General features: G+C 41.4%; 1 protein-coding gene across 2 annotated transcripts; it reads left to right on the forward strand.

Annotated features, from left to right (window-relative positions):
• Nucleotides 1–155: 155 nt before the first annotated feature.
• PGAP4 (post-GPI attachment to proteins GalNAc transferase 4) lies at nucleotides 156–9858 on the forward strand. Of its 2 annotated transcripts, none has more exons than XM_083354520.1 (2): nucleotides 156–288; nucleotides 7386–9858. In XM_083354520.1, the coding sequence occupies exon 2, from the start codon at nucleotides 7437–7439 to the stop codon at nucleotides 8667–8669; it is 1233 nt and encodes a 410-aa protein (XP_083210646.1). In that variant the 5' UTR covers nucleotides 156–288; nucleotides 7386–7436; the 3' UTR covers nucleotides 8670–9858. The 2 variants fall into 2 exon arrangements, with proteins under 2 accessions (XP_083210646.1, XP_083210645.1); XM_083354519.1 differs by having other exon boundaries at nucleotides 173–385.
• The last annotated feature ends 6080 nt before the right edge of the window (nucleotides 9859–15938 follow it).

A 15938-nucleotide genomic window follows, 5' to 3' on the forward strand; every position in this document is an offset into this window, starting at 1 on the left:
TCCCGACGATGGCCCAGGCTCTGGAGCTGGTGACCATCCCCTTTCGCGGGTGCTTTTGAAACTACAACTCCCGGCATGCCTCTGATGTCCGGAAGTCCTTAAGAATTAAGCGGTCCACCGAACAGCCGCCAGGTGGCTTTGGTTCCGCTTTCTTCTCGGCGGTTTGAGGGTGGTAAACAACTTGCTCTCTATGTCCAGGTAAGCGTAGCAAAGGTAGGAGGAGGTCGCCCTGGGAATCCTTCCCAAAGCTGGAAACGGGGATCCTCAAAAGGACCGCGGACCAAAAAGGTGAAGCCAAAGATCCTTTTCGACGCTCTCTGATGTTGAACAGATATAATTTGGTTGCTAGTAGGTGCATGTATAGGATACGCCCATCCTTCCAAAGGTAGGTACCGTCGATAGCGCTAGCGCTTAGACCAGGGGTAGGCAACCTCGGCTCTTTTATGACTCGTGGACTTCGACTCCCAGAATCCCTGAGCCAGCTTGGCTGGCTCAGGAATTCTGGGAGTCGAAGTCCACGAGTCATAAAAGAGCCGAGGTTGCCTACTCCTGGCTTAGACTTATATACCGCTTCATATTGCTTTACAGGTGTCAGCTGCCCCAGATCTTGGGGTTGAAAGAGACTTCATTACTGTACTAGGTAACATTAGCAGTGCAGGAGATGCAAGGAAATGAGCTTTGTTCGTTGACACCAGTTCTATTATATCCATGTGTTATATCAGTTATTGCACGCTTTGGCGGGAGACGTGTTTTAGAGGGTGGTTCATTTGCATAAATCTTTTTTTTTTCTTTCAATAGGCGAAAGAGATTACACACTTAAGACAAAAATTACCTTTCCCTTACTTTCCTAAATGCAGATAGTCCTCAACTTACAACAGTTCGTTTGCTGACTGTTTGAAGTTGCAACGGCCACTGGAAAAAGTGATTCATGATCATTTTTCACACTTATGTTGCAGCATCCCCCAGGCCATGATCAAAATTTAGACGCTTGGCAACAGGTTCATGTTTATGATGGTTACGGTGTCCGGGGGGGGGGGGTCCTTGGGATCGCCTTTTGCAACCTTCTGACAAGCAAAGTCAATGGGGAAGCTAGATTCGTTTAACAACCGTGTTACTGACTTAACAACTGCAGTGATCCACTTAACAACTGGGGCAAGAAAGGTCGTAAAATGGGGCAAAACTCAAATATCTTAAATATTTAGCAACAGAAATTTTCAGCTCAGTTGTGGTCAGAAGCCAAGGACTACTTATACAGGGACAAAAATAAGGGCAAATTTATTCACAATGATGGCTTATTTACGTTCTTACTGGCATTACCAGAGCACTTTTCAAAGGCTTAACAACTGGAAAACTGTTTGGAAAGAGCACATACCTTTGTCTGTATTGTCTTTTCTTTGGGAGGCCAAATGTCTTCAAAACAAAAGTAGATACATTTCCACTGCTTTGGCCAAATTAGCATTGGGATGAATTAATTTCCTATCCAGAAAACATTGGTTTCATATTTTTATTTTTCCCCTTTTGAATTATATATTCTTTCCTCAAACAACCTCACCTTTTCTAATCTACACATTTTTACCTAATCAATTATTTTTTATAGCCTGGAAGTTATCTGCATATCTTCCAATCCCACATTTCCCTTGAACAGTTTTACACTAATCAGCCACAAAGTTTGCCAGCCCTTGAAAAAATAGAAAGGCAATGTATTTTTTTTCCTTAAATTGAAGACCTTAGAGCAGGCATGTCAAATTCGCGACGTCACGTGACGTTGCGTGACATATTGGAGCTTTTTCCCCATTGCCGGCAATGGGGTAGGCGCGGTTTCGTTGTGACGCATCCGGCCTATGGGCCGGCAGTTTGACACCCCTGCCTCAGAGAAAGAATAAAACATGAGCATGTAAAGAGTGAGACTCCATTCTTTCTCTGAACGCAGTTTTTAAAAGTTTTAAAATAAATAGATGCTGCTATTAAAGATGGTGAGTCATAGATGGAAAACTTTTGTGACGTATCGTTTCCAAACTGTTTGAAACTTTTGATAAATTCATGTGACATGGTATACTATGCTCAGTATTCTGGGTTCAGGCAGCACCTATAAAAGAAACAGGTGAATTAAGTTCCCACAGTATGAAAGAAGAAGATATGGTAGGTTTATTTGTGATTCACGCTGGCTGAGGAATTATGGGAGTTGAAGTCCACAAGTCATAAAAGGGCCAAATTTGAAGACCCCTGATTTAGGTAATGTTTGAATTATTGTTAAAATAAGAATATAGTATGATACTTTAATCATAGAGAGATTAGAGGGAAATGAAACCAGAAAACCTTACATAACTGCATTATTAGCAATGGCCATTCTTAAAATTAATTTTGGATCATAACACAATCTGGCCTAGGAACGCTAATTATCTTCTGTCCTTAGTTTTCTCCGCTGAAGCTTGTATCAAATACATTGGGATTGCTGTTCTTGGATTTTCCAGCCAAAATAAAGTGATCAAAATACAATTAGTTGTTTTGTAACTTGCTATTGGTAAAATTATTGAGAAATATTACTCTGAAATTTAACAATGTTAGAACAAAATTTCAGCCACTCGGGCCAAGCTCACACTATTTCTCTTCTGTGATCCAGTTGAAAGGAAATTAAATGCATATGTCTCCCCTGCCAATGGAATGTTTAACCGAACGAAGATTACCGGTAAAAATAAAATTGTCTCTTTTTTTAACAAAGTATATACAGTGAAACCAAAATAAAGAAAGAAGCGATGGTTATAATTACTCAAATGTAGAAGGGTGAAAACAGATTCAAAATGCAAACAATAATCCTGTCAGGAAGATATTTTTCTGCTCTGGAATATTGGCTTCTGCCTGGCTTTTAATTCCTAGAAACCAAAAAAAAACAACTTTCATTCTTTCTTGTACTTTGCAAACTTTATTACTACTATAGACGTGGTTTTTAATGGTAAGTTATTCTTCTCTAAGAAGAAAACAGATACCCTGTTCTCCCAGAGACCTTTCCTCTTGTCGTTCGTTGTTTTACACCCCATTAATTTCCCCTTTTTATGTTGCCTTATACAAATAGCTCATTAATGTAGACAGTGGGTTTTCTGTCCATGGCTATTTAACTTGTGCTAAGTTGTAGGAAATAGGGACGTGGTGGCTCAGTGGGTTAGGACGCTGAGCTTGTCAATCAGAAGGTCGGCAGTTTGGCAGGTCGAATCCTGAGTGCCGCATAACAGAGTGAATGCCTGTTACTCGTCCCAGCTTCTGCCAACCTAGCTGTTCGAAAGCACATAAAAAATGCAAGTAGAAAAATAGGGACCACTACAGTGGGAAGGTAACAGCATTCCATGTGCCTTTGGCGTCTAGTCATGCCGGCCACATGACCACGGAGATGTCCTCGGATAAGCGCTGGCTCTTCGGCTTTGAAACGGAGATGAGCACCGGCCCCTAAAGTCGGAAACGACTAGCACGCATGTGCAGGGGAACCTTTACCTTTTCCTATGCACAAAAGCAAATTTAATAAGGGAAAAAAATCTCCACCTTGTTTTATTTCTCATGTCTACATTAATCGTTTGATATTAATGGTTCTCAGCACATCTTCTGTCAAGAAATGACCTTAACACAGGAGGGTGAGAAGAAAGGAAACATATAAGCAATGATATAGAGCAGGGGTCCCCAAGCTTGGCAACTTTAAGACCTGTGGACATCAACTCCCAGAACTGCTGGCTGGGGAATTCTGGGAGTTGAAGTCCACAGGTCTTAAAGTTGCCAAGTTTGGAGACCTCTGATATAGAATGTGGTCTCCAACAATTCTACAAACTATTTTGACTAACAATTCATGAAATACTATTTCCTTAAAATTATTGTTGACTATATAGTATACAGTATGCACAGAAGCATACGCGGTGGCTCAGTGGGTTAGGACGCTGAGCTTGTCGACCAGATGGTAGGCAGTTTGGCAGGTCGAATCCCGAGTGCCGCGTAACAGTGAGAGCCTGTTACTCGTCCCAGCTTCTGCCAACCTAGCAGTTCAAAAGCACGTAAAAATGCAAGTAGAAAAATAGGGACAACCACGGTTGGAAGGTGACAGCATTCCGTGTGCCTTTGGCGTCTAGTCATGCCAGCCACATGACCACGGAGACGTCCTCGGACAAGCGCTGGCTCTTCGGCTTTGAAATGGAGATGAGCACCGGCCCTAGAGTCGGAAACGACTAGCACGCATTTGCAGGGGAACCTTTACCTTTTTTTTTAAGTTGCAGGACAAACTTTTGTGATGGCCTTTGGCTTAGTCTAGCTAGCAGCTTCTCTTATTAGGTAAGTAAAATAGAGCCGGCAACTGACAAACTCAAGAAGGGCTATAAAATAAAGGGAAAACGAAATGTTTAAGCAAGCTAGCAGCCCCCTCCTTCCACCCCTTTTCCCTGGTCTTACACCCATCCTGAGTGACTTCCTTGTGGTTGTACTTACATATTTTTCCTGCAGTGTCTCTGACATATACTGTACTTCTGAACTCCTAACCTGCCCCACCTGCCTTGTTTCAACATTCATTGTTAGTCCTAGTGTTTTTCTTAGTCTTTTGTAATGCTTGCTTCCTGTTTAGAAGTACTCTGTCTATACTTAAAAAGGTAGAGGTTCCCTCGCACATGCGTGCTAGTCGTTTCCGACTCTAGGGGCCGGTGCTCATCTCCGTTTCAAAGCCGAAGAGCCAGCGCTTGTTTGAGGACGTCTCCGTGGTCATGTGGCCGGCATGACTAGACTGTCTATACTTACATATGTGTATATATTTGTAACTAGTCATTTTCCATAATTAACACTTAGGATACAGGTGTATTTGTTATCTGGAGAAAATTAAAACAAGTATGCCCTAAGGAATAGAGAACATTGAACGTATTTATGTACCCCGTTAATCATCCTATTTATTATTTAAACAGAATTTTATACTTAAAAGTATGTTCCTTTCAGTTCATTAGAGCTTATGAGGAAGGATAAATGAACAGCGTAAAGTACTAAAAATAATATGTCAAATAATTTTTAAATTTTATCACTTCTAAGCCACTTTTAGCCTATTTTTATTGAACATTGTTTCAATAATACTTCATCTTTTGTTACTGAATTGTGGTTAGAATTCACACCGAAAGGAAGGAAGAACTTTCATGTGGTAAAAGTGTTAGTACTGATGGAGCAAATTTAGAGCTACACGTGGCATTTGGTTTGTTATTAAACATACATGTATAATTCTTAAAAGCAATAATCAAATTTGTAATCAAAGAAACTGGGTATGTCATTATATTACGGTAAGTAGGAGCACTAATATTGGTGAATTTTAATACAGATTTTCTATTTGTATGGGGAAATTACCAGATTTTTTTTTAAAAAAGTCCTATAATCACTATTTCCTACTAATAAAACATTATAGACAAACAATATCAATAATATAATATAATCCCAAAGTAATAATATAATTAAAAAGAATAAAGCAAAAAAGGAAAGGATTGATGAACGAAGTTAATTCAAATATTGACTAACAATGCATTAGCAATCATTGTTGCAAATCAGGATTAGATTTTTCTTTTCAACATTGTATGATAATTATTTTTAACCAGCTTGAATTCATTATACTAGATGTTTTGATAGATTCCGAATTTTAGGGATATAGGCAAGAATAACATATGCATCTTTGTGCACAGTGATTGGTCCAGAACCATATTAGCAATTCTCTTAATTTCAGCCAAAATGTGGCTGTAATAGGGGAAGTCAAAATCATATGAGTCAGTTTGCGAGTTACATTCCCAACAGCAAAGGGGTGACCCAGGCTTGTTAAACATTCCTGAGTGTGGAAAATGTACACAAAGCATTTTTGTTGTTTTGCATTAACCTTTTCAAGATTGTAGGACATTTGTATATAAGCAACCATTCATTCAAATTCATTGCTCACAGGAATAACTAATATCGGTTTTATCAACGTAACACATTTACAGAAAACATTGACTTAAACAGGGGTAGGCAACCTTGGCTCTTTTATGACTCGTGGACTTCAACTCCCAGAATTCCTGAGCCGGCTGGCTCAGGAATTCTGGGAGTTGAAACCCACGAGTCATAAAAGAGCCAAAGCTGCCTACCCCTGGCTTAGGAGGACAGCTCATTTCTTTTTAACTTCCAACCATTGTTAAAAGTCCAGAATCTGCAATAACATCTAGATCAAGTAGACTAAATAATAAAAGCTTGAGGTGAATCTAGAGTAAACTTCAAGAAGTACTTTGAGGTAAAGCAAGCTTGTTTTTTTAACACCATAGAAGTTTTAAAAAGAGCTTCCTTATAACCTAATTGATTCAAAGTAATAATATTATGAGAGGCCCAGTTTATCTATAAAATAGAGTTACCCACTATTTTAAACCTGGATTTCTCATAGAGAATCAAGATATATATTTCTGACCCAATGTTTTCAGTATGTACATTCTATATAAAATTTTAAATATGATATATAAATATTGAATGAGAACCTGGTACAAAGAGATATTCTCATATGTGACAGGATTTAAATTGGGTCTAACAATAAATCTCAATATGAGTCAAAAAGGAGCCTGGTACTAAAGTTCCTAACTATAAATGATGTCAAATCTAGAATAAATCCCTTTTGATAAACCTGACAGCGGGGAAGTTAAATTCCCAAGAGGTAATTATAATTTATACAATGAAAATCTCACAGCATAACCTTCAGCGTCCTGTAAAAAATAATGTAAGAAAGAAGCATTGAAAGGTCAAACGCCCTTAGAATTAATTCATGCTAATCACAAATATATGGAATTTCTTTTCATGAAAACAGTGGATTTATTTTACATTTGCTAGTTGAGAAAGCTTCCTGAAAATACACTCACACAAAGGAGTCAAATACAATGTAAAAATGCCATTCTACACATATGTGGCAAAATCATTGATGTGCCCCAGTAACATCTAATATCGTTTATCCAATTAACAGAATAATCAGATAGGAAAACCAAACTCAGAAAGTGAGTTTAGGAATAGAAATGCCTGCTCAACGAGTGAAATATATCATCTGCTTATAGCAGGGCCTTGTGCGCTGTGGTCTCTTAGTGCAAATCTATTAAGGATTTTAGTATTTCTACTTATTGCAAGAGATTCTAAAGCCAAATTAAGAGGAGAAGGAGGAATAGTATGCACCTTGATTTTAATTTAATGGCATGTGAATGTGCCTATTAAATCTGCAACAGATCAATTGGATATGAACCAGTCAGGTGGTACTCATTGTTTAAAATGAACCTCTAAGTAGCAATCATGCAAAATATTGTTTAAATAAAAGCTGTTAATACAACTACTTCTTCATCAGTACAATTATTACTTCACTACTACTTTTTTTTTTCCTTTACTCTTTGCAGAATTAGATCCAATCATGACCTTAACTATACAGGAAGCAAGAGGCTGACCAAATGGCATGCAGCAGAAAACCAAAGGGCACTCAAACTGCAGATCTGGCAGCCATGTTCTCGCTCAGACTGCTGCCTTGGGGCCGACGGTGTCGTTGGTCCAGCCCGTTCCTGCAATTCCTGGTCTTGAGTGTTGTGACCTTTGGCTTGATCGCTCCATTCGCTTGCCGAGAGCTCCTGCATTCTTATTTCTACATGCGCGGTTGGTACCTGAACTCGATGACCCAACATTTTTTAAAGCAGAGCCAAAAGGAGGGCCTGAGTGCTGTCCGTTACTTTGAGCGACTGCAGAATACATCGGAGAAGTTGACCAAAGAGGCCTTGCAGCCGTGGCTGCTGATTACCATCATTACTGTTCAAAGGCACCCGGAATTCCACTACGTCCTTCAGGTAGCAGCCCGCTTCCACCGCCTGCTCCGGGAATGTGGCCCTTCTTGCCAGCACCACCAGCTCTTACTCTGTAATGTGGAGAAAGATCCCAGCAACCATCGGGATGCTAAGCTGCTTGCCCCTTTCTTTGCTGTGGAGAACCACTACAGTGGTCAGGAAAATCTGGATCTCTTCCCAAACCGTTTTGAGAAGGAGAAGCAAGATTACACCTATTGCCTTGAGAAATCACTTCAGCTCTATAAACCAGAATATGTCTTGCTAGTGGAAGATGATGCCCTACCAGAAGAGGAATTCTTTCCAGTCCTCCATCACTTGTTACGGACACGATTCTCAAAGCCCCACCTACGAGATGCCCTTTATATCAAACTGTACCATCCAGAGAGACTTCAACATTACATCAATCCCGAACCCATGAGGATCCTGGAATGGCTGGGATTAGGCATGTTTTCAGGATCTTTCTTGGGCTTTGTCTACTCCTGGGCATCCAGCCGCTCCAGCCTTAGTTGGTCCATCGTGTTGTTTTTCGCCTTGTACAGCATGCTGCTCGTAGAGCTGGTGGGGCGCCACTACCTTTTGGAGCTTCGACGCCTGGCGCCCTCCTTCTACAACGTTGTGCCTGTGACCGAATGCTGCACTCCGGCCATGGTGTTCTCCACGCCTTCAGCACGCCGTGTGTTGGGCTACCTGAAAGAAGTTCAGTGTCGCCTAGGTTTTGCCAAGGATACTGCTCTTTATTCGCTGCTGCGTACCAAGGGCGAGCGCGCGTTTGCAGTTGAGCCCAACCTGGTGAGACATGTGGGGATGTTTTCAACTCTCAGGATGAACGAAAAGCCAGAGCTGCTTTGACTTTCTCAGTATTTCCTAAGGGCTGAACCAGACGAGCAAAAGCTTGACAGGAGATATTTACTGAGCTTTGCTAAGCTAAGTCAACTCTGGTTGCAAGCTGGGAGTTGAGTCAAATCAATAGTTTACAGTCACTGATGTTCTAGAAATAAGCATGGAATTCAGTTTTTCCAGCATTCTGTTTTAAATATATATATGTAATAGCTCTAAATCAGCATTCCCCACACGATGCCTGCCGTTCCATTGTGAAATAGCAATGCCAAAAACCCCAGCCAATGTAGCTGATAGTAGTCCTGGCTACAAATTCGAGGTTGTGCAAGTTAGCTCTGATCTCTGTCTTACAGATAATGAACAGGAGTTTCTGAGTTTGGTAGAAATACCAGAAACGGTGCTTTAAATTTTCTGTATCAACTTATGCATTGTTTTAAATGGTTCCTTCATGAAGCACTGACTGAAAAGAGAAACTATTTATTTATTTATTTTAATTAGTCTTATCTTTCCTGAGCTGATGCCTTTGAGATAATGTTGGCTGCAAAATTTCTAACGCTGCCCCTTCGGTCTTCTGGAGGCTTGCAGTCCTAACAGATCAAAAGGATGCCAGCTTGGGAAAAATGGTCTACATTCAAAGACAAATGATCATTTTCAGTGAAGGTGTGAGGGCTGTGGTTATCTTAATGTTTACTGCTTTCTTGTTTCCAATCTTTCATCTCTGCCACTTTTGCGTAAGCCATTTAAGGGTACTTTTAGGCATACCTCCCAAGTATCTGGAAGAGCCCTTGCAAATGGCAAACTCTCCTTTGCATGTATAAACTTTTAAGCTAGGAACCAGGTAAGGACGCTCAATTTGAAGTGTCCCAAAACGGCTGGAGGTAGCTGAATTGTGCGACATCCTAAATCTGAGTTTTGTCGGAGTTGGCAGGGCTGAGAAAATGAAAAAACCCATTAGATACAATGAAAAGTCTAATGAGGCTAATATTGTGGACATAACCATAGCTGCAGGGACGCGGTGGCTCAGTGGGTTAGCACGCTGAGTTTGTCGATCAGAAGGTCGGCAGTTTGGTGGGTCAAATCCCAAGTGCCACGTAACAGAGTGAGCGCCTGTTACTCGTCCCAGCTTCTGCCAACCTAGCAGTTTGAAAGCACGTAAAAATGCAAGTAGAAAAATAGGGACCACTACGGTGGGAAGGTAACAGCATTCCATGCACCTTTGGCATCTAATCATGCCGGCCACATGACCACAGAGATGTCCTCTGACAAGCGCTGGTTCTTCGGCTTTGAAACGGAGATGAGCACCGGCCCCTAGTCGGAAATGACTAGCACGCATGTGCGGGGGAACCTTTACCTTTAACCATAGCTGCAGAAGGTTTGGTTGTGCTAAGGTGTGGCTCTTCCTTGCCCTATCTGTTCTTGTCCCCTATATTAGTTACCCTGCTGATATATTTTAGCCAAAGGCTCAGATCACTCCATTAAACAGATTTCTGGTATCAGCCTATAACCAGAAAAATAACATCCTCCATCTCTGAATTAGAATTGCCCTGTCAACTGCCAGCTAATTTTTGTCTTACCAGTTTCTTGACCATTTCTTTTCCATTTTGTTTTCCCAAGACAGGAAGCCCTGGAAATATTTTCTACAGCTGCCCATCCCAATCTCTTGCTTTCTTTCTTAATGTACTGATGGTAATGTTTAAAAATCAAATGCGCAGCATTCAAAACCATTCTAAAGGAAATGTAACATGCTCATTTTTCTTCATTTCTTCTGCATTGGCTACCTCCTACTTCACGTATTACTCGTACTGTTCCTTGTCAATGGGCTTATTTAAAAATACAAGTGCCTTATTTAGATGATACATAAACACTTTTATAGAGAAGCATTTTCATCCTTTTCTTCCTCCTCATCTTCCTCTAACTCTGGGAATCTGTGAGAAGGGTAATGCTTTTTCCAGCCTACTTGGGGGGGGGGAACTTGAGCCTAGAAATGTATATTTATTTTCATGAGAATTCAACTCTAATGAATTAAAATAAATACACTGTCCTCCATATAGAGGTCTGGGAACAGTTGCTGTATTATTCCAATGTTCTCACTACTGCAGTGCCTTCAGTTTAGAAAATGACAGAATGATAATAGGCAGGGTTTAGAACAAAAACAATTCACATTCCAAAAATATCTTTGGGGGAATCTAGTCAATAGTAGTAACTGCCAACACATTTCCAGGCTGCATTAACAAAGGGATAGAATCAAGATCACGTGAAGTGTTAATACCACTTTATAATACCTTGTTAAGGCCACCCTTGGAATACTGCATCCAGTTTTGGTCACCACAATGTAAAAAAGATGTTGAGAATCTAGAAAGTGCAGAGAAGAGCAACAAAGATGATCAGGCGACTGAAGGCTAAAACAAAGAATGGTTGCTGGAATTGAGTATGTGTAGTTTAACGAAGAGAAGGATGAGGGGTGACATGATAGCAGTGTTCCACTATCTCAGGGGTTGCCACAAAGAAGAGGGAGTCAAGCTATTCTCCAAAGCACCCGAAGGCAGGACAAGAAGCAACACATGGAAACTAATCAAGGAGAGAAGCAACCTAGAACTAAGGAGAAACTTCCTGACAGAACAATTAACCAGTGGAACAACTTGCCTCCAGAAGTTGTGAATGTTCCAACAATGGAAGTTTTTAAGAAGAGATTGGACAACCATTTGTCTGAAATGGTAGAGGGTTTCCTGCCTGAGCAGGGGGTTGGACTAGAAGACCTCCAAGGTCCCTTCCAATTTTGTTATTCTATTTTATTCCTATTCTATTCTATTCTTTTCTATTCTATTCTATTCTATTCTATTCTATTCTATTCTATTCTATTCTATTCTATAATATTCTATAATATTCTATAATATTCTATTCTATAATATTACACAGAATGGCTAAGTAATACCCTGATCAGAATCTATTTAGTTGTTTGTTTATTGATTGATTGAATTTCTATGCCACCCATCTCACTAATACAGTGACTGTATTAGTTATTTGATAATGGAAGTTTTTTAGTTGCTGATTGCTTGGACCCTCATGAGCTTTTGCCAAGGCTTTGCTCCTGAGCACCCTGCCTATTAATGACTACATATTGAAGTGGATAAAGGTTGACAGGCAAGGCCCTGAGTCCTTTGGATAGCAAAAGGACGCAACCTATCAAGTCATCCCTACACACCCAGGACACAGCAAATGGGTAGGGACTGACCAGCAGCATATTTAGTAGGAATCTCCCTTGGCATAGGTAGAGGCTGACAGTATGCTTGGCAGGGCATCTTTGCTAATGATCGTGTATGCCACCGTGGGCAACACAGACAAAAAGCAGCCAACAAACGCTGGGAAGATCCCACCCTCTCCTATACGATCAGCTCATTTAGTGCTAAAGTTCCACAAACTATGCAAATAGCAAGGGCTTAATTGGGAGAAAACACAGGGCACCACCTCAGTTTTGGTTCAGTTTTGTGCTTTGGGATCGGGATGAATGGAAGGTTGTATCATGTGGTGTAGTGTTCTTCAAGAATGATTGGCGAGGCATCCTTGAGCCAAAATTAGACACCAGTATGTAGACTGTACCTGCAGCCTAAATTCTAGGCGGTTGCAAAGTTGACTAGATTACGCACGAGCTGCCCTCATTGCTTCAAAGAATTAAGTCTGTATCTGTGCTCGAAGGTTTCTGAAACACACGCTGTCCTCCCCCACACAAGCACTGCCATTGTGCTGTGGATTTGTGCAATATACCCGCAGGACCTGTAATCAATGCCAAGCTGCAGCCAATAAGATGAACTAGATTCAGAGATTTTTTCCAAGACTCTGCTTGTAGTTGTCCGGAACTGATTCTGGAATTATTTGTATCCTCAGTATGTTCTCTGCCATTGAATTACAGCCGTGCCCACAAGCAGCTCTTGGAAGTACAAGATCCAAGGCAGCAGCTCAAAAAACAAATGTAAGTCTTTTTTTTGTTTGTTTTAAATGGGCATGTTGGTGCTTTACAACTCTGATTCAGACTCAATTTTTGGATATAGGTATCTCGGGTGAGGAGTGGCAGGGGGTGGGGGGGCAACCGATGAAATGTGCTTTTGCCACACAAAATACGAAAGAGTGAGGCTTGCAGGGTACCACAACACAGCATTATTGTGGAAACGTGGTAATGTTTTCCAAATTATTGCGATTGCCAGAATGGTGCAAAACTAAAGCAGAATGACTCCTTGCCAAATGATATGCATCAAATTAAGAATGTTTTCCGTGTGCCTTGTTCCACCACTTAAAGTAGCACATCACACCCCCACATATAGAGCCTTACCTAAATGTCCAGAGCTGTAATATATAATGGATGCTCTCCTAGCAGACTGTTCTCCCTTATGGTCATAAGGTTTCATAAGCTTTGGTACTGAACCGATGAGGACACTTTATTTAATAAATTTATAGGCAGTCTATCTCATATAAACGACTCGGAGGAGCTCGCAATTAAAACAAGAAAAAAAAACAATTTAAAGAATTTAAAACAAAAATTAAATGACAAAAAAAAAACAACAGGACCATGAGGAGACTGAGCTCCACCATGTGTTTATTGGACCCGTGCCCCTCCTGGCTGGTGTATTCAGCTCGGGAGGAGACACAAGGCTGGTTCCAGGCAGTAATAACTGCTTCTTTGAGAGAGGGTACCTTCCCTACCGCCTTGAAAGAGGTGGTGGTGAGGCCCCTTCTCAAGAAGCCTGCTCTGGACCCTGCTATTTTGAATATCGTCCGGTCTGCAACCTTCGCTTTTTAGCGAAGGTTGTTGAGGGCGTGGTGGCGCATCAGCTCCCTTTGTTCCTGGAGGAAACTGATTATCTAGACCCATAACAATTGGGCTTCAGGCCTGGGTACAGCACGGAGACAGCATTGGTCGCGCTGGTGAATGATCTCTGGCGGGCTCCGAACAGGGGATGTTCCTCTGTCCTAGTCCTGTTAGATCTCTCAGCGGCTTTTGACACCATCGACCATGGTATCCTACTGCGGCGTGTTGACGGGAGGGCAGAGATCTGACCCCAAGGCCTCTCGTTTGTGAAGTTCCTCAGGGGTCGGTTCTCTCTCCCCTCTTGTTCAACATCTATATGAAACCGCTGGGTGAGCTCATTCGTGGTTTCAGGGTGGGGTATCATCAGTATGCTGATGATACCCAGCTTTTTCTTTCCACCCCGAACCAACCCAGTGATGCCCTCGATGTGATGTCCCGTTGCCTGGAGGCGGTCCGGGTTTGGATGGGGAGAAACAGGCTTCGACTCAATCCCGCCAAGACTGAGTGGCTGTGCATACCGGCATCTCGGGAGAACCAGTTTTGTCCATCGTTAACTATGGGGGGTGAGGTGTTACCCCCCGTTGATAGGGCTCGCAACTTGGGTGTTCTCCTGGATTCACAGCTCAGTTTGGAAGATCATATAGGAGCCGTGACCAGGGGGGCTTTTGCCCAGGTTTGCCTGGTGCGCCAGTTGCGGCCCTATCTGGACCAAGATGCCCTACGCACAGTCACTCGTGCTCGTGACCTGCAACACTCTCTACATGGGGCTGCCCTTGAGGACCACTCGGAGCCTTCAGCTGGTGCAGAATGCGGCCGCGTGAGTTGTGATGGGAGTCTCCCGATACTCCCGTGTAACGCCTCTTCTCCACGAGCTGCATTGGCTTCCAGTTGCACTCCGGGTGAGATTCAAGGTGCTGGTGATGACCTATAAAGCCCTAAATGGCATAGGTACAGATTATCTTAGGGAGCACCTGCTGCCAGCATCAACTTCGTCCTGTGTGTTCCCATAGGGTGATCCCCAGAGGGAGGGCATTCTCTGTGGGCGCGCCTGCCCTTTGGAATGAATTACCTGTGGAACTCCAGACTGCTCCCGACCTGCACTCGTTTCGCCGGGACCTGAAAACCTGGCTTTTTGATCTATCTGGCCTGGACTGAGGGGGTTTTTAGTTTCAAGTTTTTAACATTGTTTTATTGTTGGGCTATTAATTAAATTCTTTTTAATTCTATTTTTATCTTAATTTTATATTGTCTTTTAAATATTGCCCTGTAAACCGCCCTGAGTCCTTCGGGAATAGGGCGGTATAGAAAAATAAATAAAATAAATAAATAAATAAATAAATAAAAATTTTTACTCAATTTCCCCAAAGTTGTTTGAAATTTCGAGCCGTTTAGTTTAACTTATTTTGCCTGTTTATCTATCCTAAAATCCCTGATCAAGAGGCAAAGTTCTAGTGATAAAACATTTTGTTTTCTTTGAATGATCTTTTCCCCTTTAGGCTCTCATAGAACTCCACCAGGCTCTGACTTCCGGTTTTGATGTTGTGGCGATGCAGACAAAGGAAGTCAGGGCTCTGTCTTTCGCTTTTGGTTTCGCCCTGCTGGGGGACCCTGGAAAGGGTCGAAAGTCACCCCATAGAGGCGGCAAGCAAGGAGGGGACTCTCATTGATCAGGGGGGGTAGCCATCCTGTTTGATCCGAGGAAGCCCTCCAAACCGGCGGCGGAAAGACTGGCTGCATTCGTGTAGCCAGTCCGAAACTGCTGACAATGGAAGTCAAAAAGCACTACCACCAACTTTACAGCAATATAGATGAAACTGGGTGAGATCTGATCCTTTCTTTATGATTTTAAGACCTCTTCCTGAAAATCTGCCCAAAGCACTCCCCCCGATGAAAGAGGAAAAGGAAATTTCTGCCCCATTCTCTCAGAAAAGAAAAGCAGTGAATTAATTACTGGGAGATAATGGCGAAACCTAAAAGACTTATTTGGAATTAATATATTCATTCAGCTTGAAAATTTGGGGACTAAAATGTTTTTAAGACCTTTTTTAAAAAAAAAGACTTGAAAACTTTACAATATAAGTTTTGGATCTAAAAACTTAGCATAAGAATATGCTAAAAACTTTGAATAATGGATGCTTTTGGTTGCCCAAATATAACTTGTTTTGAAATTATAAATGATTGGGATACTTTGAACATGGATGGGAAATTAAAATTGAAAAAAGCAAAAATAGGATATGGATTAAATACGGTAATTGGAAATTGAGTGCAAATGGAATTAACATATGCTTTGGTCAGAAAATATATTTTAAACATTATTAGAAAAATGTAACTAATGTTGATATGCAATTGTATGTTTACTAACAATAATAAGAATTGTATTTGCTTAGTGTGGAAAAACGGTTACTACCAGAAGAAGAGCAGATCTGCTGATGGGTATAATATTGGACTTAGTTGGAAGAAGCTTAGATGTACCACAGAAT

This window comes from Vipera ursinii (genome assembly GCF_947247035.1).
Source record: "Vipera ursinii genome assembly, chromosome: 2".
NCBI classification, from domain to species: domain Eukaryota; kingdom Metazoa; phylum Chordata; class Lepidosauria; order Squamata; family Viperidae; genus Vipera; species Vipera ursinii.

Excerpts from the sequence above, each read along its gene's own strand:
- PGAP4 (XM_083354520.1), top strand. The coding sequence starts at position 7,437 with ATGGCATGCAGCAGAAAACCAAAGGGCACTCAAACTGCAGATCTGGCA.